Source organism: Monodelphis domestica, chromosome 1 (genome assembly GCF_027887165.1).
Source record: "Monodelphis domestica isolate mMonDom1 chromosome 1, mMonDom1.pri, whole genome shotgun sequence".
NCBI classification, from domain to species: Eukaryota; Metazoa; Chordata; class Mammalia; order Didelphimorphia; family Didelphidae; genus Monodelphis; species Monodelphis domestica.
This window is the reverse complement of record NC_077227.1, coordinates 481,104,815-481,127,951: the sequence shown is the minus strand read 5'-3', so window position 1 is coordinate 481,127,951 and position 23,137 is coordinate 481,104,815. Positions and strand designations below refer to the sequence as shown.

General features: G+C 39.8%; 1 protein-coding gene across 6 annotated transcripts in view; it reads left to right on the top strand.

The window, feature by feature from the left end:
* The first annotated feature begins 261 nt into the window (after positions 1–261).
* RTEL1 (regulator of telomere elongation helicase 1) overlaps positions 262–23,137 on the top strand; it is a 116,478-nt gene continuing 93,602 nt past the window's right edge. For 4 of the 6 annotated variants that reach the window (XR_008915400.1, XR_008915399.1, XM_056812791.1 and 1 more), the window contains exons 1-9: positions 262–622; positions 2,082–2,217; positions 4,796–4,994; positions 5,377–5,470; positions 6,638–6,719; positions 9,566–9,626; positions 18,394–18,469; positions 20,218–20,302; positions 21,040–21,105. Coding sequence is in view for 4 of the 6 variants with exons in the window: in XM_056812791.1 (XP_056668769.1) it covers positions 2,116–2,217; positions 4,796–4,994; positions 5,377–5,470; positions 6,638–6,719; positions 9,566–9,626; positions 18,394–18,469; positions 20,218–20,302; positions 21,040–21,105 (765 nt within the window). In the remaining 2 variants the exon portion in view is untranslated. Of the gene's footprint in view, positions 623–2,081; positions 2,218–4,795; positions 4,995–5,376; positions 5,471–6,637; positions 6,720–9,565; positions 9,627–10,183; positions 10,664–18,393; positions 18,470–20,217; positions 20,303–21,039; positions 21,106–23,137 lie in introns of those variants that run through there. The other 2 variants (XM_007475540.3, XM_056812792.1) reach the window with 2 other exon arrangements.

Here is a 23,137-nt window from a genome sequence, read left to right as displayed (position 1 = left end):
AATTCCTTTTGCTTGATTACACTTATTAATTACGAGAGTTTATTATCCCCCTCCCCTCCCTGCTCATTAAGGGAGAGGACTTGTTGATTAAGGGAGAGCGATGCTGATGCAGAAAAAAAATTTGAACAATTTTAAAAGTTCACAGAATAGTTCGGAAGGAGGCACACTAGCAAAGCAGGCTAGTTTTTAAAAGTAACGTGTTAAATTTATTATGTTTGTTTTTTTAAAGCAAATGCTATGGAAAAGCTTCAAGAGTTCACATGCAATCCTCATTTTGTGTTCTACTTTGTGTAAGGAAACTCTCATTTGGGGGTTCAGAATAACCAGCTTCAACAAAGCACTTAGTATTAAGAAAAACCACAGTCAATTGGCCACAGCAGAACACATTGCCCAGGGCCAAGGAAAGGAGGGGCTGAACCTCGCTCCCACCTGGAGCAGTCTCTGCAGCAACAGAAGCTTGGCATCACGGGAAGAAGGGACCGGCTTTGGCCCAGGGGTATGACGTAAGCGTCATGTGACACATTACGCCTATCATTACGCCTATAGTTCTCTGCTGCCCGGGAAAGTGCAAATTGAGATACTGCGGCGGACCGAAAAAGAAGAGCTCTTCGAAAAAGGACTGGTGAGTACTCCTCACGATCCGTCCTTCTACTCACATCCACTCAGTGGTTCTATCCAAAGCCAAGGTAGAAGTATGATTTCTAGAGCTAGGATGAGCTTTAGGAAAAAAAACTACAACTCCCAGCAGGCTGCGCGCTGACTGCCCTTTCGTTGTGCTTTATACTAGTGTTTCCACGCTTGGTTCTAGCCTATTTCCCTGATTCTGTTCCCCGAACTCGTCACAAAAATCTCAGTTGGTGAAGACGTACTAGTTCCCGTAGACTAAGTCACACTTGAACAGAAATCCCCTCTACATGTATGCGCAAGGGTACCCCTACTTCTGCTAACTAGAGTTGGGGGTTCCTACTAAATCCTCCCCCACCCCAGCAGGCCAGGTCCCCTTTTGAATCCATTCTAATTGCTCTTTCAATAGATTGTTTAGTAGTTTCTCATGAAGGCCTAAACTGCATCTCAATGAATTACGAAAAAGCATTTTGGAGTGCTGAAGACATACCTGGAGCTGTGCTAATCTCTATATTATGGGAGCCTCCTTTCTTAATTCAGGGAGCCAGCTCTTAATACAGGAAGGGTAGGTTTCCAGAGAATGGCGTTCCCCTCTGGAACACTGCAGCTTTCTCTATGGATTTGACAGAATAAGTCTAAATCCCTAAGAGCCCCACAGTGGATGGCCTCAACGGTTTTAAAGGTCAACCAGACTTGCATGGTTTAAGATCTGTGTTTGAGCCCCGATGTGACACCCCGGCCATAAAGTAAGAGGTCTAGGGATGAGATGTCAGAAACCTTGATCTTAAAGTCCACCTTCTTCAATTTTATAGAAACCCTGGGAAGATCAACTAGGAAGTAAATAACAGTACAGGATTGAGTCCCTGTTCTCTGATTACAGTTCCAGCCCTTTTTTCCAGTGCACCACCCTGTGCCCCAATGAGCTCTCTGGTTGCTTGTATGCATGCTAGTTACCGAAGTTACCTTTGTCACTTTTAACGGAGAGTTAGAGGTAGCAAAGAGTAGTGGTGTAGAAAGAATGCAACATTTGAATGCAGGAGACCTGTGCTCACATTCTGGCTCAACTATTTACAAATGGGTGACTTGGGGCAGGTCAATTTCCCCATCTGTAAAATAAGGATAATAATACTTTTATAGTCTATCTCAGAGTTGTAAGGAAAAGTCTTTGTAAACCTTAAATGCAAAAAGTCCCCAAAAGTTAATGCAGTTGTTAATGGCAACTATAATTTTTCTCCTTTGGGAGGCATCCAACCCCAAGGATGTTGCAAAATTAACTGAGATTTGAAGTGCATTGAACATCTCATATAAAGAGGTTGTTAAATTCATGTTATTGCCATTGTTATTAATTATAATTTAGAAAAATATCATAGCTGTTTACCTTCACCAGTGTGAACAGAAATGGTCAGAAGTCTGGGGTGATTTCATAGAATTTTAATAGTAAATGTACTGAATTTCAGGATATTTGGAAATTGCACTGGAAACAGGTAAATTATGCCCAAGATAACAATAAGCGGAGTTACAGTGGATTTTCCTTTCCAACCATACAAATGTCAAGAGGATTATATGACTAAAGTCCTGGAGTGCCTACAGAAGGTAAGACATAAAGACTCAATTTTTTTTTGAGTTCAAGTAAGGCTATGGTTCAAAAAGTATCTGATTTATTTTTTATATATTGCCCCCTTTTCATCCCCTTATCTGAGTTTGTTTTCAGTTTTATTTTAAAATACAAAATATGAATCCTGGAATATCAAAATGAAAAAGAAGTGCTTGATCTCTTAGAAGAGTTGTAAATTTGGCCCTCTTCTCTCCTTTTATTTATTTTTCTTGGTATCTTTTGTTTTTACATCCTCTTTATTTCCAAATGTATCTTTCTCCCCATTCCTGAACTGTCCTTGGTAAACAAAGATTTAAGAAGGAAAAAAAAAAGCAATTCAATAAAGTCTATCAACAGATCAATCCTGGGGCAATGCAATATTCCATGCCTACCTGTAGCCATAGGATCATAGTTCTGTAGCTGGAAGGAACCTCTTAAATTCATCTAGTCCAAACCCAAGGCCTCACCTCAGCAAAGACTCAGTCTTCAAGGAGAAAGGTCTAGTTTTTTTAGCTTTTCTCTGCTTTCTATATTTTACAGAAGAATCTAGATAACATATTATTTGTGTCCTTGTCATTAAATTGGTTTTTAACAGGATCTTCCCCTAAGAATGAGAGGCTCAAGATTTCATTCATGTCCAGAGGTATAGAAGTATTTAAAGGAGAAGAGATTTAGGGCAATAAAATGGCCAGAGGACTGATGGAACAGCCCAAGGGGTGGATCACAGTTTTGCATATTTATTGAATAATCTATGCCTGAGAGTTCTGGGATTTTCCAGGCAGAAAATCCCAGCATAAGAGAAGCCTCACTATCTTCCTAGAATATCCTTATCTTGATGGGGAACCTAGGGAGAGCATAAGATCAGTATAACTGACGTAAATAGAGAGCTGAACAGTTCAAGATTGACATAAATATAGAACAAAACAGTAAAAGACTATTATAATAGATTAATAATACACAATAGTTAAATGTTTAATAATACAGATTTTTCAATTTATGGTTAACTAGTGCTAGTAAAGAATATAAGAATATAAAACTTCATAACATGGGGGTCCTGCTTCTATCATTGCCCACCTCTCTGAGGATTTATTCTGATTCTAGTGTTGGAGCTGGGATTCCTGTGTCCTGTTATCATCTTGCCTGGGTTTTAGCTCTGGACATTTTTAACAAAGCAGAGACTTGGACCCATTTCAACGCCAGCTCAGTTCAAAGCTTTTGCAGAACTGTGGTATTAGCTTCTCAGTGAACCTAATGATTACATGCATTCAGATATGAGATTTATATTTAGGCTTTCATATGAGGCAACCAGTTGAAAGCCTAAATTCAGAATCTCAAAATTATTTATTTGAGAGATTACCAGCAGTATATCTTGCTGTTAATTTTGAGCTGAAATATATCTTCATAGTTAGTTATTCAATGAAAAAAATGTTAAGAACAAGTGAAGTTGTGATTTGTTGGAGCTAGATTGAAAAATTCAATTTAAATTGTAACATCTCAGGGTTTCCTATTCAGGCTTTATAAGGTACTGCCTCTTGCTTGGTCAGTTTTGAATTATGAATGAATAAAAGAAAAACCATTTATTATTTACTAAGTGTCAGGCATTGTGGATAGGTTATGCAAAGATTATCCTTTCCCTCAGGAACTACATTTCAGGAGGGAAACAATATATCTAGTGAGTACTGGCCAGAGAGAGGCACTTTGATCTAGAAGGTTCCTGACTTGGTGAGTGGTGCCATAGAGGAGTAGATGGATATAACCCTTCCAAGAACAGGGACAAGATTGATGTAATCATAGTTCTCCAGCTTAGGAGTGAGGGACGTGTATGAGGTGTCTGGGCACCTGGTGAGACTGCCAAGAGTTAGGCTAGGGAATAGAGGGTGGAGTGAAACTGGATCTTGGTTTTTCCTAAAAGAAGGCTAAAGAAGGCAATCACCAGTCAGGACAGAAGTTCAAGAGATAAAACACATGGTTTCTGACCTAGGCAGCAAAGCTATTGCTTTGGCCAATAGAGAAGAGGGCTAGGGTACAAGAGCCAATACATGTATCATACAACTTCGTAGAGAGCATGTTGTACTGAGAAAAGAAGTGAATTTGTGTTCAGGTCCTGACTTCCTACTCTTCCAAGATAAGTATGTGATTATAGGCAAGTCACATAACCTCTTTGAACTTCAATTTAATTTGTAAAATGAGCATAATACTTGCATACCTACCTATTAAGGCTGTTGTGAAGAAAGTGTCATGAATATGAGTTATAGTAAAGGGATGTAGATGCTGTTCTGGCTCTGCTTAATTTTTTTTTTTTAATTCTTTCCATCTTAGAATCAGTACTGTGAATTTGTTTCAAGGCAGAAGAGTGGTAAGGGCTAGGCAATGGGGCTATATGACCTGCCCAGGGTCTCACAGTTAGAAAGTCTCTGAGGCCACATTTGAATTCAGGACACCCCATCTCTAAACTTGGCTCTCATTCTGAGCCACTTAGCTGCTCTACAATCTGCTTAACTTCTGAGGTTAATATAGGACCAACATGGTTCCTCCAACTTGATCTTTTTCCTTTTTCCTCATTTTCCTGGTGTTCAGAAGGTAAATGGCGTTCTTGAGAGCCCCACAGGAACAGGAAAGACTCTATGCCTTCTCTGTACCACTTTGGCTTGGAGGGAGCACTTTAAAGACACAATTACTGCCCGAAAGATTGCTGAGAGGATGCAAGGGGTGGAGCTCTTTCCTGATAGACCAATGTCATCATGGGGGAACGCTGCTACAGATGGAGATACCACAGGTATAACCTTCCCTTGCCTCCACTGCCCTCTGGTAGGAATACCACTTGATAACCCATGCTAGAGAAGAAATGAAGAATTCAAGACTGAGATGAGGCCTCTTCTCTATCATTTGAATAAGTAATAGGAGGGTATTTTGTGGCTGGCTAATTTTTAACTATCCTGTCTGAGCTTAAATCTGGAGTTAGAATCTTTTCTCTCACCACAGTAAGCTATCTACTTATCTTAATTCCAACAGAGGATTATCTAGTTTATAAAACTCTTCACTCATTTTAGAAGAAGGGAAGTCGTTATCTGAATGCCAACTTTTTTTTATGTATCTTAGACTATTCCTTGTGTAATTATTTTGTTTTTGCCTCCTCTTCCTTAATTTTACTTTGGCAGCTTATTATACCGATATTCCAAAGATCATTTATGCCTCGCGAACCCATTCTCAGCTCACTCAGGTCATTAGTGAGTTAAGGAACACTTCTTACAGGTATGTATATCAATAAACATAAGAATATAATAGACAGATCTTCTATAGGAAAGGAGAAGGTCTTACTAAAGAGCAGAAACATTAAAATTAGTCCCCAGAGATGGATGGGTTTTTAATCTATTTTTAAAATTTTGGCATTGAATGCCATTTTCTTTTGAGAAATGGTTTTTGTTTTGAGGGTATGTGCATTCTACTTTCTCTTCTTGCCCATCTCAGTTTATCTCCCTACACAGAGGAATAGCCTAATCTATTTACCTATTTCCCCTTATTTTCTTTAATGGGTTGAAAGTCTGGAGCTAATATGAATACTTGGCATCATGTTTCAAGATGCTTAATCAAGTTAGGAGTAAGAAGGAACCCATGCTTAAGTCAGGGGTCAAAATACATGTGCCTTTTCTGTACATTTTCATGATTCTGATCTTGCTTGTGCTAGTTCTCTGAGCCCATCATCAGTTTAAGTAAAGCAAGCCTCTTATGCTTTTAGGACTTGAGGGAGTAGTTCTCTGCAAAGCTTATTAACTGGAAATGGTAGGGGTTTTGATCAGAACTCACAAAGGAAGACATTATCTATACTTCATCTCCTGCCTGTTACAAGGTGACACAAGTGAAGTCTCTCCTGCATAACACTTCAGCATCATTTTTTCCCCTTTGCCTTCTCATCCCACTATACTCTTCCACTCAAGAAACCTACCCACATTCCCAGTGACTCCTCTTCCTTTAACAAAACTACCTGGATTAGAGGATGATTTAGGGTTTAAGATGGAAAAAGGCCACACAGTGACTTCATGTAAATAACAATAACTGTTCCACCATAGCTTTAAAAAACTTGAAACTTCTTTGATATATCCAACACCAAATAAAATAAACACCAACACCAAATAAAATGGGTATTCCCTTGTGTATTGTGGAACAAAAAAAGGGTACTATACATGAAACTGCAGATTGTGCTTTTCTTTTTGAGTATCTAATAAATTCAACATAAGGCTTTCATAGCTGTACTGCTATCTTTGCTTCATTCTGTTCTTCCTTCTGCATCTTTACAGCAAGCTACCTGTCTGTGCCTGTTTTCTGCATGTGTCCAATTTCAGTCTGAGCCATGTCTTTTGTAGTTTGTTTTGTGAACTTTCCTCTTTTTTTCCCTGCTAACTGTACGTTATTTCTACATAGGCCAAAGGTGTGTGTACTGGGCTCTAGAGAACAGCTGTGCATCAACCCCGAAGTAAGAAAGATAGAAAGTAACCACATACAGGTAGGAACTTGACATTTTGTATGTTGAACTTTCTGAATCTTCAAGTTGTCCTACTTTATATACTCTTTCCATTTACTTACAACTTGTCACGGAGTTTAATGGCATTTTCCTAAATGTGTGTTGGGTTCTTTCTTTATTCTGCTCAGTGATGTCACCCTCAGCTTAGCTGCCCCAGAGGAGTCTCTCTCCTCCCTCATTTCCATTTTCCGCTGAGTTGCCAAAGCAATTTTTCTCAACCACAGATCTGACCCTATTTCTTTCCTGCCTTAAAACTCTCACTGTTCTCTATTTATTGCTTTTAGGATCAAGTATAAACTCCTTTGTTTGGCATGTAAAGTGTTTTACAACCTGGCTCCAACTGTTTACCTTTCCAGGACTTTTAGACTAACTGATAAATCAGAAGGCATTTATTGAGCATCAGATCTTGTGGATCTGGTCACTTTTTTTTTTTAATTTAACATTTTTAATTTTTTTAATTTTATTTTTTTAGAATAGTTTTTCATGTTTTCATGATTCATTTTCTTTCCCTCCCCTCTTCCCTCCCCACTCCCAGAGCTGACCAGCAATTCCAACGGGTAATACAAATGTTGTCACTTGATACCTATTTCCATATTATTCATTTTTGCTATAGAGTGATTTTTCTTAAAGCCTAGATTCCAAATCACATACTCATATATACATGTGATAAGTGATGTTATATGTTTTGCTTTTGCATTTCTACTCCCATAGTTTTTTCTCTCAATGTGGATAGCATTCTTTTATGTAAGGCCTTCAGGAGTGTCCTGGTTTGTTGCATTGCTATTAGTAGCAAAGTCTAGTACATTGGATTTTTCTAAAATGTTTTACTTTCTGTGTACAGTGTTCTTCTGGTTCTACTTATTTCACTCTGTATCAATTCACTGAGGTTCTCCCAGTTCGTATGGAAAGCCTCCAGATCATCAATCCTTATAGCACAATAGTATTCCATTGATCTGGTCACTTTGGAGAGAGATTATCTTCAGTTAATTGATAATAGAAGCCAGATTTCAGAGGTTGAGAAGGTAAATAAGAGGAGCAGAAGTAGAGAGTGAATATCAATAGACATCTCTAGTAGTCTGGCTATGAAGGGGTAAAGATACATGGGATGATAGCTTTAGGGGGTGATACAGTCTAGTGAAGGTTTTTTTAAGACTTGGCCATACTTGCAGGCAATAGGGAAGGAACCAGAAGAGAGGGAGAGATTGGAAGATAAGCCAGAGCTTGATATTTGAGGGAGCTGGAGACAGGGGACAGGATCAAGTGTACATGTAACTGCATTGGGAAAGGGGGACCACCAGTCTCATGAAAGACTGCAATAAAGGAGAGAGTGGAGGGGTGATGACAGAGGGTTTTGTTATAAAGAGATGGAGAGAAGAAAAAGAGTTGGAGGGAATGGCTTCTCTTTTCTCAGTAAAATATAAGGTGTGGAGTCTTTACCTGAGGGGTTAGGTAGGAAGGGAGGAAAGGTGGTATAGAGGATTTGAAGAGAGAAGACTTGAGCAGTGTCTAGAAGTGGGATCATTTAGTTAAAGAATTGCTTTGCTGTCATGAGGATCCTATTGAGGTCAGACACCAAGAGCAGCAGAAGATGGGAATGATCCAGGGCTAGTGTTTGGCAAGGCATGAATGGCTACCAGAGAAGAGGGAAAGAGTTTCAGGGATAGAAGACAATATAGAGTAGTTCTTAACTATAGATTTGAAATTGTGAGGGAAGGAAACTGAAATTAGATTAGAGGTAAGAGCCTGAGAAAGTGCTGAGGGGTAGAGGGATTGGAGGTTATGGTCAGGATGAAGAATAGGTTTAGGAGGAGTAAGGTATCAGAAAAGATGCTATGATCAGATAGAAGAATGTTAGAGGTTTTTGTTTGTTTTTAATTTGCACCTTCTGTTTTTGTATCAATTCTAAGACAGATGACTAGACAATCAGGGTTAAGGGACTTGCCCAGGGTTAAGCAGCCAGGAAATGTCTGAGGCCAGATTTGAATGAGATCCTCTTGACTGTGCTGCCTAGCTTCCCTATTAGAATTTTTTATTATGGAAATGAAACATTGGATGAGGGAGAGACCAAGAGTATTATTACCATCTCTGTGTGTGGCTGAGGTCTTTCCTGATTTCCTAGCTACTGATACCTCATCCTTAAATTTTTCTTATGCATCATGTTTCTTTTGCTAGATTGTAAACTCTTTGAGGGCAGGGACTGTTTGATTTTTTATCTTTGTATTTCCTGGTACATAATAAACATTTAATATATTAATTATTTAATTTATTTGTTAATGGTTTAATAAATTAATAAATGCTTTTTGAGTAATTGACATTATTAGGCCTGGATTTAAGTAGCACTTATTATCTTTATCCCCAAATCTGGAAACTGGCTAGGAGTTGAGGTGAGGAACTCTCTTCCTTCTACTTTTTATGGTACTGTGATACTAAGGCCCAAAGAAAGTACCTTCTTACCTAACAGTTGCCAGGCTTCTAGAAAGTAATCTTAGAGTTTATCTTCTCCTACCCCTGATTGAAGTCACAATCCCCTCTACAACAACCAGAGGAGTCAGCCAGCCTATTATACGTGAATGTGTTTAGAGATGGGAATTCACTTCCCCACAAGTAAAGTTTATTGGTGAATAGGCCTCTGACCCAACACAGAAACTCTCTCTAGCAACTGTCTTATTAGAGCAAAGAAGAATACAATTGGGAGGGCAGCATCCCAACCTTCTTGTTTCCAACTAAGCTGTTTTTTAGCATTCAGAGATTCTATAACAAAACTCTTCTTGTGTCTTTTGGGCATGCTAACACTTCAGATGAGCACACAGATATATTTTATTTTCCAGATCCATGTGTGTCGAAAGAAGGTATCAACTCGCTCTTGTCATTTCTACAATAATGTGGAAGGTAAATGGGAACATTCTCAGCTATTTTGGGGGAGGCATTGAAAAATTATATAATTTCTTCATTTTTGTTGTTAGTACATGTATACACAAATGTGGATTTATACTGCCTACTTATTAAGGACTCAATTAATTCTTTCTTTGGAGATGCTCTACTGGATAGAGCCAAATACTAAGAGTCAGAATACCTGGGTCCTGTTTCTGACCCTATCATAAAGCAGTTCAGCTCATGGGACTTCACCCTTTGGTCACTTTGGGACAATAATCAAAGATGTATGTTTGAATGATTGTTATGTCTTTTCATTCTTTTTTTTTTAAACCCTTACCTTCCATCTTGGAGTCAATACTGTGTATTGGTTCCAAGGCAGAAGAGTGGTAAGGGCTAGGCAATGAGGGTTAAGTGACTTGTCCAGGGTCACACAACTGGGAAGTGTCTGAGGTCAGATTTGAACCTGGGATCTCCTGTCTCTAGGCCTGGCTCTCAATCCACTGAGCCACCCAGCTGCCCCCCCCCCCCCTGGTCTTTTCATTCTTTAGGGATTCCTACAGGGGATTTAGTCCAAATAGGTCCTAATGTAAATAGTGAAAACTTTGCTGTGGCTTAATATCAATATTCTTTTGACATGACCTGTAGAGTGGTTCAGTTGCTTTCTGGAAATTTTGGCATTCTTTGGATTATTTGTCTAATAGCATTCAGACTGGCTGCAGTGAGCAGAAAATCAGTGGAAAAGTGCATCTAAAATATGGCCTCTTGAAGTAAATTATTGATTGTCAAGATCAGTGCCATCAGAGTGATGAAATAAATACTGTTAACTGAACTGGTTCTAAAGTTAGGCAGCTAGCATTAGTTCTTGGAGTTCAGTGTTTATCATATTCCTTTAATTGTTCACTTGTTTCAGACATGTCTGACTCTTCATGACCCCATTTGAGATTTTCTGAGCAAAGATACTGAAGTGGTTTGCCATTTCCTTCTCCAGCTCATTTTACAGATAGAAACTGAGGCAAACGGAGTTAAATGACTTGCCCAGGGTCACAGAGCTGGTAAGTGTCTGAGGCCAGATTTGAATTCAGATTTTCCCAGCTAGAGCCCAGTGCCCTAACAACTGTTCTATCTAGTTGCTACTCTATCAATAGCAGAGGGCTTTGGGTCTCATTCTGTTACCGTAGGAACAATGGTTATATACTTTGCAAGCTTTACTGAAGGTAAAACTCTCTTGTCTTTATAATAATGGTGCATCACATTTATATAGCTCTTTAAAATTTATAAGGCACATTGCTCATGGCAACTGTTAGGTAAGTAATAATAAAAGTCTTATTCTCATTCTCTAGATGAGGACAGACTCAAAGGAATGAGATAACACGTGAAATAAGCTTTTAGTTAGGAAAAAGTCAGCTGTCTCAAGTAGGAATCTACAAGATTTCCTTTTAACACCTTTAACTGATATTCTGTATGTTCTCCAAAAATGGCCATATGTTGTTTTCTGTCTGGTGCTGATAAAATAAACCTTAAACTATCTAGATTTCCAAATACCCAGGTTCATTGCAAGTGGCAAGCTACTCTACTGTGGAAGAAGAGCACAATGAAGGATTATCCAATTGTATAATCTTGATATAATTTTTATTATTTGCAAGACTGTTGGGATACTTCCAGGGTTAGCTGGAAGTTAGGAAGATTTTTTTAGTGAGTCACTACTGCCATCTAGTCTGGAACTTCTTTCTGCTACGTCTTCAGTGCTCATCATCATCCTTCCCCTTCCTGTGTCACTAAAACCACAAAACCACTAGGTCTATTCTCATTATTTCTCTGTGAATAAATCGGTTAACTGAAGTTAACTCAGTTATTCACTCTGGGTTCTCAACTTCTATGAATAAATGTGAGTGTTGTCTGATGCTTAGCCTGAACTCAGCAGACATAGATATAGTTGGTAGCCTTTAGTAGAATTACCCTGGATTTTTGATATTTGAATTTTTGCTATTACAAATGTGGTATGGGTAGGTGCACAGAAAGAGATGCTGCCCATTTTTTTCCTAGCCAGTTTCCCTTTATTCATGGCACTTGGGAACCCAGGGTTAGTTATTTAACTTCAGTTAACTTATTTTTTAAACATTTATTAAGCACCATCTATGCTTAAAACAGCATATTAGACATTGAGGATACAAAGAAAAATATGAAATAACACTCAAAAAGGTTATATATTGCATTGGTAGTGTATAAAATAAAATATAAGTAGAGAAGTAAATATGAGCTAATTTGAGGAGGAAAGGAGAGAGCCATAACAAGAGGGAGGGGAGGCTTTAAAGTAAGGTTGGTCCTTGGTCCTAGGTATGAACTGACTTACAGAGTGTGAGAAAAAAGTGCCTGATACAGAGTAGGCATTTAATAAATACATATTGTTTTAGTAACTGAAGTCTAGACTAAGCTCATACAAATACAAGAAAATAGGAGCTGGAACACTGAAAAGGTAGATGGTGGAGGCAAGCCTGTATTGAATATTTGCAAAGTGTACATAAATGGAAGGAAATGAGGATTCAAGAGTGTCTGGGGGGAGGGGAGGAATTAACCTTTAGTAAGTATTTTACACATATGTCATTTGATCTTCACAGTAATATCTCATCTTGGGAGATAAGATGCTATTATTATCCCCATTTTACAGTTTAAAAAACGGAGGCAGACAAGTTAAATACACAAATATTTTACACAAGTTAAATGACGCCAGTAACTTCAGTAACATACAAATAGTAAGGTCAGATTTGAACTCAAGCCTCCACTTGGCCACTTATCTGCCTTTTTCCTTACTAAGGCTAATCTCTATTTGTTCAAGCAATCTTCTTCCATCTTGTCCAGCAGATTGCTCCCTCTGTCATCTCCACTTTATCACTTATTTTCTATCCCTATTTCCTGGCTCATTCTCTTTTGCCTATAATAAAATATCCATTTCTCCCAAATCCTGGAAAAACCCTCACTTGATCTTTCCATCCCTGCTAAGTGTTATCCTTTAGCTCTTTTGCCTTTTGTAGTTAAGTACTCAAAGACGGCTTCTCTGCTGTCACTCTCTTCAAAACTCCTTACAACTCAGTTAACCAAAATCGTTCTTTCCCAAATTACTGTCAGTCTATGTCTTTGCCTCCTTTTCTGTCCCCGAAGCTTTTCATGGTGCCTCATACTTAGTAAGTGTCTAGTAAATGTTCATTGATTCATTGATTGATTAATTGTGAAAAGAGGAAAGTGAGGCCAGAACAGGGGTATAAGAAGGGGCAGGGAGGTCACAATGATGTTGAACAATAGACTGCAGAGAAATTGTCAGTAGGAAAACCAGAAGATTATGAACACAGAATGCAATTTCAGTTACGATTATAGCCTTAATGCTACCTTGCAATAGCCACAATCAGTAGAAAATATCAAAGACCAGATCTCCTGATCAGAAATTGGCAAAGAGAAGTAAGGAAAAAAAGTACCAGGCACTATGTGCCAAAGATTTGTTGGGAAGCTCCATTTCTCTTTCCCCAACTGCCCTTTATTCCTCTGGCCCTAATCCCCATAGTTTATAGTGGGAATATAAAAGACCAATGATATTGTTCATTAGCAAATCCCAAGAGGGAGAAGCTGAGGAACTGAGATTCCCAATGAATGCTTTTCCCGATTGAGGGGATAGCTCTCAAAAGGATGCTGACAATTTTTGATACTGTGCTAAAAAGTGCAGAATGACGATGGCCTAGAATTAAATAGCTCCTTTTCAGGAGTCCTTGTTACACTCACTGGTGAACCTCATTGTCTTCATCACGTCCCCGGAAGGCCTGTACTGTGTAAGCAGTTTATTTTTGGTTGAGGAAACCACAGCACATAGAGTAAATGAACTGCTTAAGGCCCTCATTTAGTTCTGGAAAGGCTTTGGCTCTAAGGCTCCAGATAGTTCTCACTAGGGTAACTACTTTCCACCTATTGTGGCTGATGAGCTGACCTTGGGGTGACCAGGTATGGCCTCTCCAGGCAACTCAAGGCATCTATAGAGACCTCACCCTTTGGGAGTAATCGTCTCTGGCTAGCCATCCATAGCAGGGTTTCAGGGAGGCCGGCTGGAGAGAGCATATAGCTGCCTTTCTTTTGCCTTACTCCTTTGGCTTTTACTTCTCTTGGTGCCAGAGGCTACACACAAGTTCCCAAACCAGTTCCATCCAGACTTTCTGTTACTAGGCAGAAAACAGTCTTTGCCAGGAATAAATCTAAAAGTCTTTGCTGCACTGGCAGTGTCATGCTCAGTGTTTAAGCTCTCGGCCACTGCGTAGGAGAGCCAGCCTCTTGGCTTTCTGGGAAGCTGCCTAGCATCAGCAGTGTTGGCTGAAGACCAAAAAGGGGTGAAATGGGGCGGGGAGGAAGCAGCTGAATCAGTTGTTAGAAATGTAAATAGCAGGAGGTTTCAGTGCATGCAGAAATCTGCACAGAACAAATAAAGGAGAAGTAGCCAGGAGAATTTGGGGGTGTGATAGGAAAAAGGAAAAACAAAATGAAAAAGGAAAGGGAAGATTAAAGAGAGTCAGAGAATTGTTTAGCTTTCTATTCAATCTCTTGAAAAACAAACTGGAGTATATTAAGGAACCAGAAAGTTCAAAGGCACTAAGAAACATTTCCGTTATGTTGCCTTTCTGCATCTATTGAGGAACCTTCCTAGAGAACCCCCTGCAGCTCTCAATTGTACAGGCTGAGGCTGGTTTTGTAAGCATTAAAAGTATATATAATTTGGTTAGGTAGAAAGAAAGTAAAACAGAGGGAAAAGCAGATACATATTGAATTTATTTAACATAGAAGGGATGAAGGAAAGGGAAACGGGAAAGAGTGAAATCTGAATTCTTTTACCCACTAAATAAACAATATCTGACTTACACTATACTAAAACCTAAGTTATCTAAAGGCAAGTCCAACAGGGGATCAGCCCTTGGTGAGCCAGAAACAGGAATCCCAGGTGTAATGTCCCCAGATGGTCTCTTCCAAGTAGATATTCCACTCTTCAATCACTGTCCAGCAGAAGACTGAAGAATGACTCCACACCACAGCCAGTAGATATTAAAAAGACCAGGATCTTGAAGGATGGGTTTCAAGATGATTCACACATACACCTGTCTCCTTCCTCTCTCAGGTCCAGAGTGACAGTTAATAAACTGTCCTTAGGAGTTCTGACTCAACCAGGCTCAAGAAGATTCTGTGTCTCACGACTTGCCAATCATTCTCTTGCACCCTGTAATTTCCCTTGCTACATAAGGATCCCATGAAGAGTACAAGCCTTGACTATAGTAGTCTATCCAGCCCCTGATGAAAGCACCAAGAGAAGAAGAGATAGTCATATCTGAAGAAGAGAGGCTTACCTCTACATTGCCTCTCATCTCTAGTTTTCCTTCCCCCCAATCCAAGAGCATGAATTGTTGGGGCTGACAGATACCACTTGCATGTTGCAAGGGGATTTTATCTTTCAATTCTTTCTAAAATTTTCTGCAATTTATCCTTAGCTCTTAGTTTGCTTATTTCCTCCTCCTATTGCAATTAATATCACCTTGTCTCATTTAAACTTTTTATAACATCTTTCTGTTGTGGATTCTTTCCTCTTGGCCCTCTGTAGACAATCATCTTTACACTTACAAGTCACCCAGCAGTCCAAGCCAGATCAATTTTCTTTTTAACTGCTTAACAGCTTGGATTTGACTGGTTGGATCTGGAGTTGATTTTGTAAATTACTTGAGATTCCTAGAGTGGAAGCAGAGGCTTTTAGGGTTGGCAAGAAGCTTGTGTAATACAGACTACAGTGTTCTGGGTTTGACTCCTCTTTTTTTCATTTGCTAATCTTTACCTTCTGTCTTATAATTAATAGTGTATATTGGTTCCAAGGCAGAAGAGTGGTGAGGGCTAGGCAATGGGGGTAAGTGTCCAGGGTCACACAGATAGGCAGTATCTAGGCCATATCTGAACCCAAGACTTCCCACATCTAGGCCTGGCTCCTTTCTTAAATGTTAAATTTCTTATTGAAGGCACCTCTCAGGCAGTCTTTTGTTGAAGCAAGCTTACTGTTCATGTCCTCAAGTTTTTGGTGCTATAGAAACACTCCCATATCCCAGATCACATTCATATTTATAAGCTCTCTGAACTAACTTGTCCATCCACAGCAATAGTGAGGGATTTGGAACAAGGAAAGTCACATTAGATCTTCCTATTTCTTGCCAGGTAGAGAACTGTTTTCAGGAAGCACTTTCAGGTGTTCATCCCTTTGATTAGAGCATTTTTAGAAGATGGCCCTTCTTGATCTGGTGTTAGCTGCTTTTCTGTGATTAGCTTATCTTAAATTATAAAGGGAAAGAACTCTAGCTGGGGGAGTTTGCCAGCCAGGGTTAAACAGTGACTCATAACAAGAAGGCTCTGTGTTGGCCTCTCTGGCTGAGCTCTGGTACACAGCATGCCAATTGGCTGCTGCTGTTGCTATGGTGTTGCTGAATGGATGCCTCTCCTCTTGCTGCCTTGTCTTTGCCTTTCTAGTCTCCCTATTCTGGCAGTTTTAGACATGGATGTTTGGGGCCTCTCATGCTCTACAGGAGCAGAGAGATTGGTTCTTCAGTGAGAGCAGGGCTCCTGTGAGATGTAGCAATTTTTGCATATTCTGGCAATTTAGAGCATAGTTCTTGGCTATAGAATAGGTCAAATGAGAGAACTTACTGATTTAGTGAGATAGTAGAGATAAAAAGCACTTTGTAAACCTCTTAAGTGCCACGTAAATTCTAGGTACTGTTGTGCTAAGGAAATACCTGGAAAGCCACATTTCTGATGCGGAGGACTGTTGTTTTAAAAGTCTCAGGCCTCCCTCAGAGGAATTATAATAAAAAAAGAAAGATTGAATAGGCAGTCCTGGACTGGCTGTTTACCTTACATATGTCAGTACCTTCTTGTAACTGCCAGCCCCCACTGAAGGGCCCATAATGGCCTAAAAATTATGGTGAGATGTTTCATTTTGAATCCTTGGCAGCTTGTTTCGACGCCTGATTTCCATTGCCAACAGAAAGAATGAGCGTTTTTCAGGTGGCTTACCTGACCACAGTTCTTCCAGATGGAGAGCTTTCTCAGTTCAAAATTTTTGTTCCTGCACTTGGCCTGGGATGATCTCCATCTACCAGCAATGATAGAGAAAGCTGAGATTAAAGATGGCAGGTTCAGGGAGAAGCTAGGTGGCACAGTGGATAAAATGCCAGACCTGGAGTTGGAAGGACCTGGTTTGAAATCTAGCCTCAGATGCTTCCTAGCTGTATGATTTGAGCAAGTCATTTTACCCTGTTTGCCTAGCCCTTGGTCTTCTGTCTTAGAATTGTCACTAAACCAGAAAGTAAGGGTTTAAAAATAAGTAGCAAGGTCAAGGTCACTGGATCAACCCTCTTTTCTAAATCATCACTATATTTTATCAAATTTGTTCCTCCTCTCTCCTGAATGTTTGAAGTGACTATATAATCTAATAAATAGATATGTATAAATAAAACAATAATATAAAATATAGATTTCATAAATATATATTATAATCTAATGATAAATGCAGACATCTAAGAAATCTTACCACTATGCAAATTTTTCTGAGATGTGTTCTCTGCTTCTCCACAGTGATTTTGCCTCTTTTGTTAGACTAGTTGGATCTCTGCTGGGTTGACCCTTGCTATACTTTCCCCTCAGCTTTTTGTCTAAAGATAGATCATAGGTCTTTTGCGTCTTTGTTCTCTTTGTGGCAAGGCTATTCCACTGTGGTAGATTGGTCTCTTCAAGCCCCTCCTGTATCCCTGGGATTGTTTCCAGTCAGGTTTTGGATAGTATAGATTCTAGGCATCCTCAAACTGCTGTGTGGCTAACTCCATCTCTCTGATTCCCTTTAGTTCTGGGTATGTTTACATATTTTAAATGTTCCTTAAACTCTTCTCTGTTGAATTGCTTCTGAACCTGACTTTTTGTTTTTACATTAAAAGAGACCAGAATTTATTTTAATTGGTAGGAGAGGACAAATCAAGAAGTGAATTATCTCCATCTTGCAGCCTCACTACTCATTCTAGCTGAAGACTCTCTAGAGGTTTGCTTAAATTAAGATTATGCAAGAACACCTGTTCATTGCAACTGCTGTCTCCTTGATAGGCTAAAAAGGTGAAGGTTATCTGTCAGGTTGAATGAAGGGTAATAACAGAGGAAAAGATGATTGTTTACCCTCAGAGAATCTCAGCTACTTTCCATTTGCCTATTCCATCATACAAGGCTAAGACCATAGCCAGTGGGCATTCCAGCTCAGCCCCCTTTGAGTTCTTCTGGCATCACTGCCTTCCTGGGGGAGGGGAGGCCTGGGGATAGGGGTGAGAAGCAGCTGGCTACTCTGCTTCCTTGGTTACTCTGTAGAAAGGAAGGCTTTCTGTGCTCTCTAGTGCCTGCTTGGTATCTGACTCTGAGTTTTGATAAGAGATACATGGCCTAGGAGGAGAAGACTCATGCTAAGGTACAGGGTGTGCCTATTCTTTGTTCTGGCTTTCACTGATGCTCCTGACACTTCCCTAGGGGAGTTCTAATTGTGCTGACAGTCTATAAAATGCCAGATGTTGTATTTTTGCCCTAAGTACTATCCCAGAGCACCTTGCTATTGGAAAGCTGTACTGCCCAGTTTGTGGGATGATCTGTGTCCTTGGGACTTGAGGATTGACTCAAGAACTCATGAAACCTTTCTGTGGGGAAAAAAAAGATACTTTTTAATTCACTCTTGGCTCTATTCTTACAGAGAAGAGCACAGAGAAGGAGCTGGTCACTTCTATCTTGGATATTGAAGATTTGGTTAAAAGTGGAAACAAGCACAGGTAACAAGTGTAAAGCACAAGTAAAAAGTGGAAACAAACACACCAGCTTTGCTCCCTTCCTCTCTTCTCTGTTCAGCTTTTGTGAGGAGAAGAGGAAAGCTAGCTGACTTGAGCCTTCACACAGTTCCTAGGACCTATCTTAAGGTCCAGAATGAGCATTATCATATAGATAACGGATTTTGTACCAGTGATCTGAAGTTGACAGAAAAGAGCCAGTAAAGTTGTGCAGGCTCCCACATGAGTCTCCATCTTCCAACTTGCAGCCCAGACCATCTGCTAGTTCTGACCCTATTCTAGTTTTTGCTAATGTTCCTAAGTACAGTGAGATTTCTTTCTTTTCTTTTTTTTTTAAACCCTTACCTTCTGTCTTGGAGTCAATACTATGTATTGGCTCCAAGGCAGAAGAGTGGTAAGGGCTAGGCAATGGGGGTCGAGTGACTTGCCCAGGGTCACACAGCTAGGAAGTGGCTGAGGCCGGATTTGAACCTAGGACCTCCCGTCTCTAGGCCTGGTTCTCAATCCACTGAGCTACCTAGCTGCCCCCCCTTTTTTTTTTTTAACCCTTAGTCTTAGAATCATTGCTATGTATTGGTTCTAAGGCAGAAGAGTGGTAAGGGCTAGGCAATGGGGGTTAAGGGACTTGCACAGCTGGGAAGTATCTGAGGCCAGATTTGAATCCAGAACCTCCCATCTCTAGGCCTGGTTCTCAACCCACTGAGCCACCCAGTTGCCCCCTGGGACTTCTGAATCTGGGGGGACCCAGATTTTATTATTGAGTAGTCAGTTCTGATGCTGCCCTTAGGGATATGTGGAGTTTTGACTATCTCAGAAAGCAACATTGAGGATTACCAGCCAGAGATTAATGTTACCTAATCACATTGAACCTTAATTTGCCTTCTTGTAAGAAAAGCTCTTTAGAAAGAAGAATGAGAATTGTAAAGTTGTAAATACATTATTTAGGGGGCTCAGAGTGTTACAGACTCAGTGGGATGGCTAGTATTGTTCTTGGATCTCTATTAGAAAAAACTAAAATGTTACTTTTAATCTACTTAGCTTCCCAGTTCTTCTCCCCTTATATGATCTCTTGACATTTGGAAGCATCTACATGCTAGACTTTTGTCCCTCCTGGCAGCCATCTGTTTTCAGGACTAATATACCCATTCTACCCATTGAGAATGCCATAAACTCTCCTTGCTCTAGTCAACTCAAAGTTGCAGAGAATGTGCCAGTTTGTATTTGTAAAGAGAATTTCCTCATCCAAGTGGTTAATCCATCTTTAGTTCTTCCCTTCCTTTCCTTCCCCTCCCATCCTCTCTCATCCCCTCCCATTCTCTCTTCCCACCCTCTGCCCTGGCCCCTGCCCTTTCCTTCTTTCACCTTTAAGGTTTGTTTTAGTATTAGTTCTAAAACAGAAGAGCAGTAAGGACTAAGCAATTGGGGTTAAATGATCTGCCTGGAATCACACAGCTAGGAAGTGTTTGAGGTCAGATTTGAACCCAGGATCTCCTGCCTCTAGGCCTGGCTCTGTCTGCTGAGCCCCCTAGCTACTCCTCCTTATTTTCTCCTGAGAACTCTTGAGAGTAAAAGTAATCAAGAAAAGAAAAGTACAGGCTCATCTTTCATAGAAAGATTTGGTGATTAAATCTAAAAATGGGCAGGGGAGCTAATTTAATTTTCACAGTCAGGGGAGAGTTAAATTGAATCTTCACAGTATTAATAGCTGATACCTTGTCTTTCATTTTAAACAGAGTCTGCCCTTATTATTTATCTCGGACACTAAAGCAGCAAGCAGACATAATTTTTATGCCATACAACTATCTGTTGGACTCCAAGGTAATGCTTTGTTATTTGTATGAATACTTATTTCCTAATTGACGTATAGTGATTGAAGTCTAGTGTCAAAGGAAAGGGATGCTTCAGGTTACCCATTTTGTCTTGGCAAAAGGCTTTGTTTGGTTCAGGATGCTTTGTCCCTTCACTGCCACAAAGAACAGAACAAGAGTAATAAACTCTGAAATCCTGTGAGAGCAGCAGTGGACCAGGTGGACTTTACTATTTACCAGGAATCCAAGATTGTGTCAAACAGAGGCTTCAGTACATCAGAGTCACTTAATGGCAGCACGAGCAGTGCCACAAATTCAAATATTTGTTTTGCCCAAAGGATTCCGGATGTTCGATAACTAAGCAAAAGGGAAACCCTTGCCTTATTCAGTTCAGGATGCTTTCTGAAACTTCATTTCCTCTAAGAGCAAAAGAAGGGGAAACTCTGCCATCTTCTGGTAACAGTAAGAGGCCAACGAAGGCAGGTAGGGGAAGCAGCTGGGGTGCTTGCTCCAGGCACAGTGTGAGATGTGTCTCCACTTCTTGCTAGAGGTTTCAACCTTATCAGTTTTCTTTCTTATTTTTCTGATTCCCCAATACAAATACCATTTATTCTAAAAGTCTAGTCAGACCTCACCATTTGAATACATTTTTCCCACAGGAGCCTTTTACAATTGAATTTAGTCTCTGTTCCGTTTACCTCCTGCCTCCTGCCTCCTGCATCCCTTTCCTTAACTTTTCTTTTGCAGACACGAAGGGCCCACAACATTGACCTTAAAGGGACAGTGGTGATCTTTGATGAAGCTCACAATGTGGTAAGTTTCTAGTTTTCTTTATATTTACCCTTTCCATAAATTAGTGTTGCCTACATCTTATCTGATGATCTCTTCTTCCAGACTCATGATAGTTTTCTCCCTTGTCATATATTGGATTGGATTTCCCATAAACTTAGATCATCCTTTTTATTTTCTTTTTTTAAACCCATACCTTCTCTCTTACAATCACTATTGTGTCTCAAGGTAGTAGAGTACTAAGGGCTAGACCTATGATGGTGAATCTATGACATGTATGTCAGCACTGACACGCGTAGCCATTTTCGATGACACATGGCCACATGCAGGCTCAGTGCACCGTGGGGCCTGGGAGCCACTTGGGGAGCTGCATACTCGTAGCCGTGGCCATGCCTTAGCCTGTGTGTGTGTGTGGGGGGGGGGCTGTTCCACTCGTTGGCCATGGGAGGTGGCTAGGTGTGGGGGTTTCCATGGGGGTGGGGAGGAGGAGCGAGTATGGGCAGATAGGTTGGCTGGAAGCAGCTGCTGTTCTCACAGCACCCCTGGACCAGCTGGCTGGGGTGGGGTAGGGAGGGGTGGGGCCCATGTGCAATGGAGGAGTGCCTGGAACCAATTACCAGACACTTTTAGCACCCTGAAAAATATAGCAATGGCTTTACTCACAATTTTTCCCTCTACATACTTTTGTGAGACCTTATTCTCAGCCTTAAATAATATCAAAACCAACTAAAGAAACAGATTGACAGATGAAGTTAGTAGCACTTGCTTGAGCTTGAAGTGTACAAAATACCAACTTTTAATTGAAGATTTAGCCAATAAAATTCAGCAACAAAAAAGTCACTAATAGGCAGGTTAGTTAAAGGATTCCCCTTCCCCCTCACTTATCTTATTTCACGGCTCCCCACACAAGTTAAATAATATGAAGACCAACAAAAGAAACCAACTGACAGATGAACAAAGAAGCTACTAAGCAAGTAAGTTAAATAATTAGTTTATGGTTTATTAAATACAGTTATATATTACAATTATACATTTTTGTTATTTAAACTATAATTATTGTGAAATTATGGCTTTTTTTCTCAAGGTGACTTACCACTTGAGTTATGCTCGTTTTTTTGGTGAATTTTGACACTCCAAGCTCAAAAGGTTGCTCATCACTGGACTAGAAATAGGGATTAAGTGACTTGTCCAGGGTCACACAGGTAGAAAGTGTCTGAGGCCAGATTTAAACCCATATTCTCAATCCACTGAGCCACCTAGCTGCCCTCTATCAAATCCTTTTTAAATGCAGACTGATAAGTCATTCTCTGCTAGACTATTTAGGAGGGATAAGGGAATGAGTCAGTCTTGGCACATTAAAATCTGGTTTCCTTTGTTGGTTTTTATTCATATTATTGTAGTCAATATTATTTTGATCTTTATTTATTTCTTTGTATTCTTCATGTCTTCTACTTTTTATGACATGTATTATATTAACATAATTTACTTATCTATTTCTCAACCACTAGAGGTAGGAGGAACCATAGGAGGTAGCTGGAACACTTAGGTATGGATAGAGCCTTCTTTTTTCCTAATAACATTGTTTGGATAGAATCACAACAGCTGGGGTAAAATATACGGTCAGTTTTGTGATTTTTATTATACAATGCCAGATTGCTAGAAGTCTCTTGGAAGCCATTCTGCTGTCCTACCAATAATGTAACAGAATTTGTTTCATTAAGGTATATGGTTTTGAGTCTTGGAATTATGTTGCAATAGATGGATTTATTTTTCCTCTCTTTTGAGGGCAATGGCATTTGAAAATGATTAGCAAGTAAATTCTCCCCTTTTGTCCGTCATTTCCTTGTTTTCTAACATTTCCTTAATATTAGTCCTGTAAGCAAACACTGTTTTTTGTTCTCAAGGCCTTTGGTTTTGGAGAACAGGGGAAACTTTACTGCAGAAAATCATGGCTTTTAAAGCCTACTGAATAGAAATTGTTCTTGAAATATGTTTCAAGACCTAATTCTTACACTTGGTTCCGTCAGAGTTCAGAATGAGGATCCACTGAATGAAA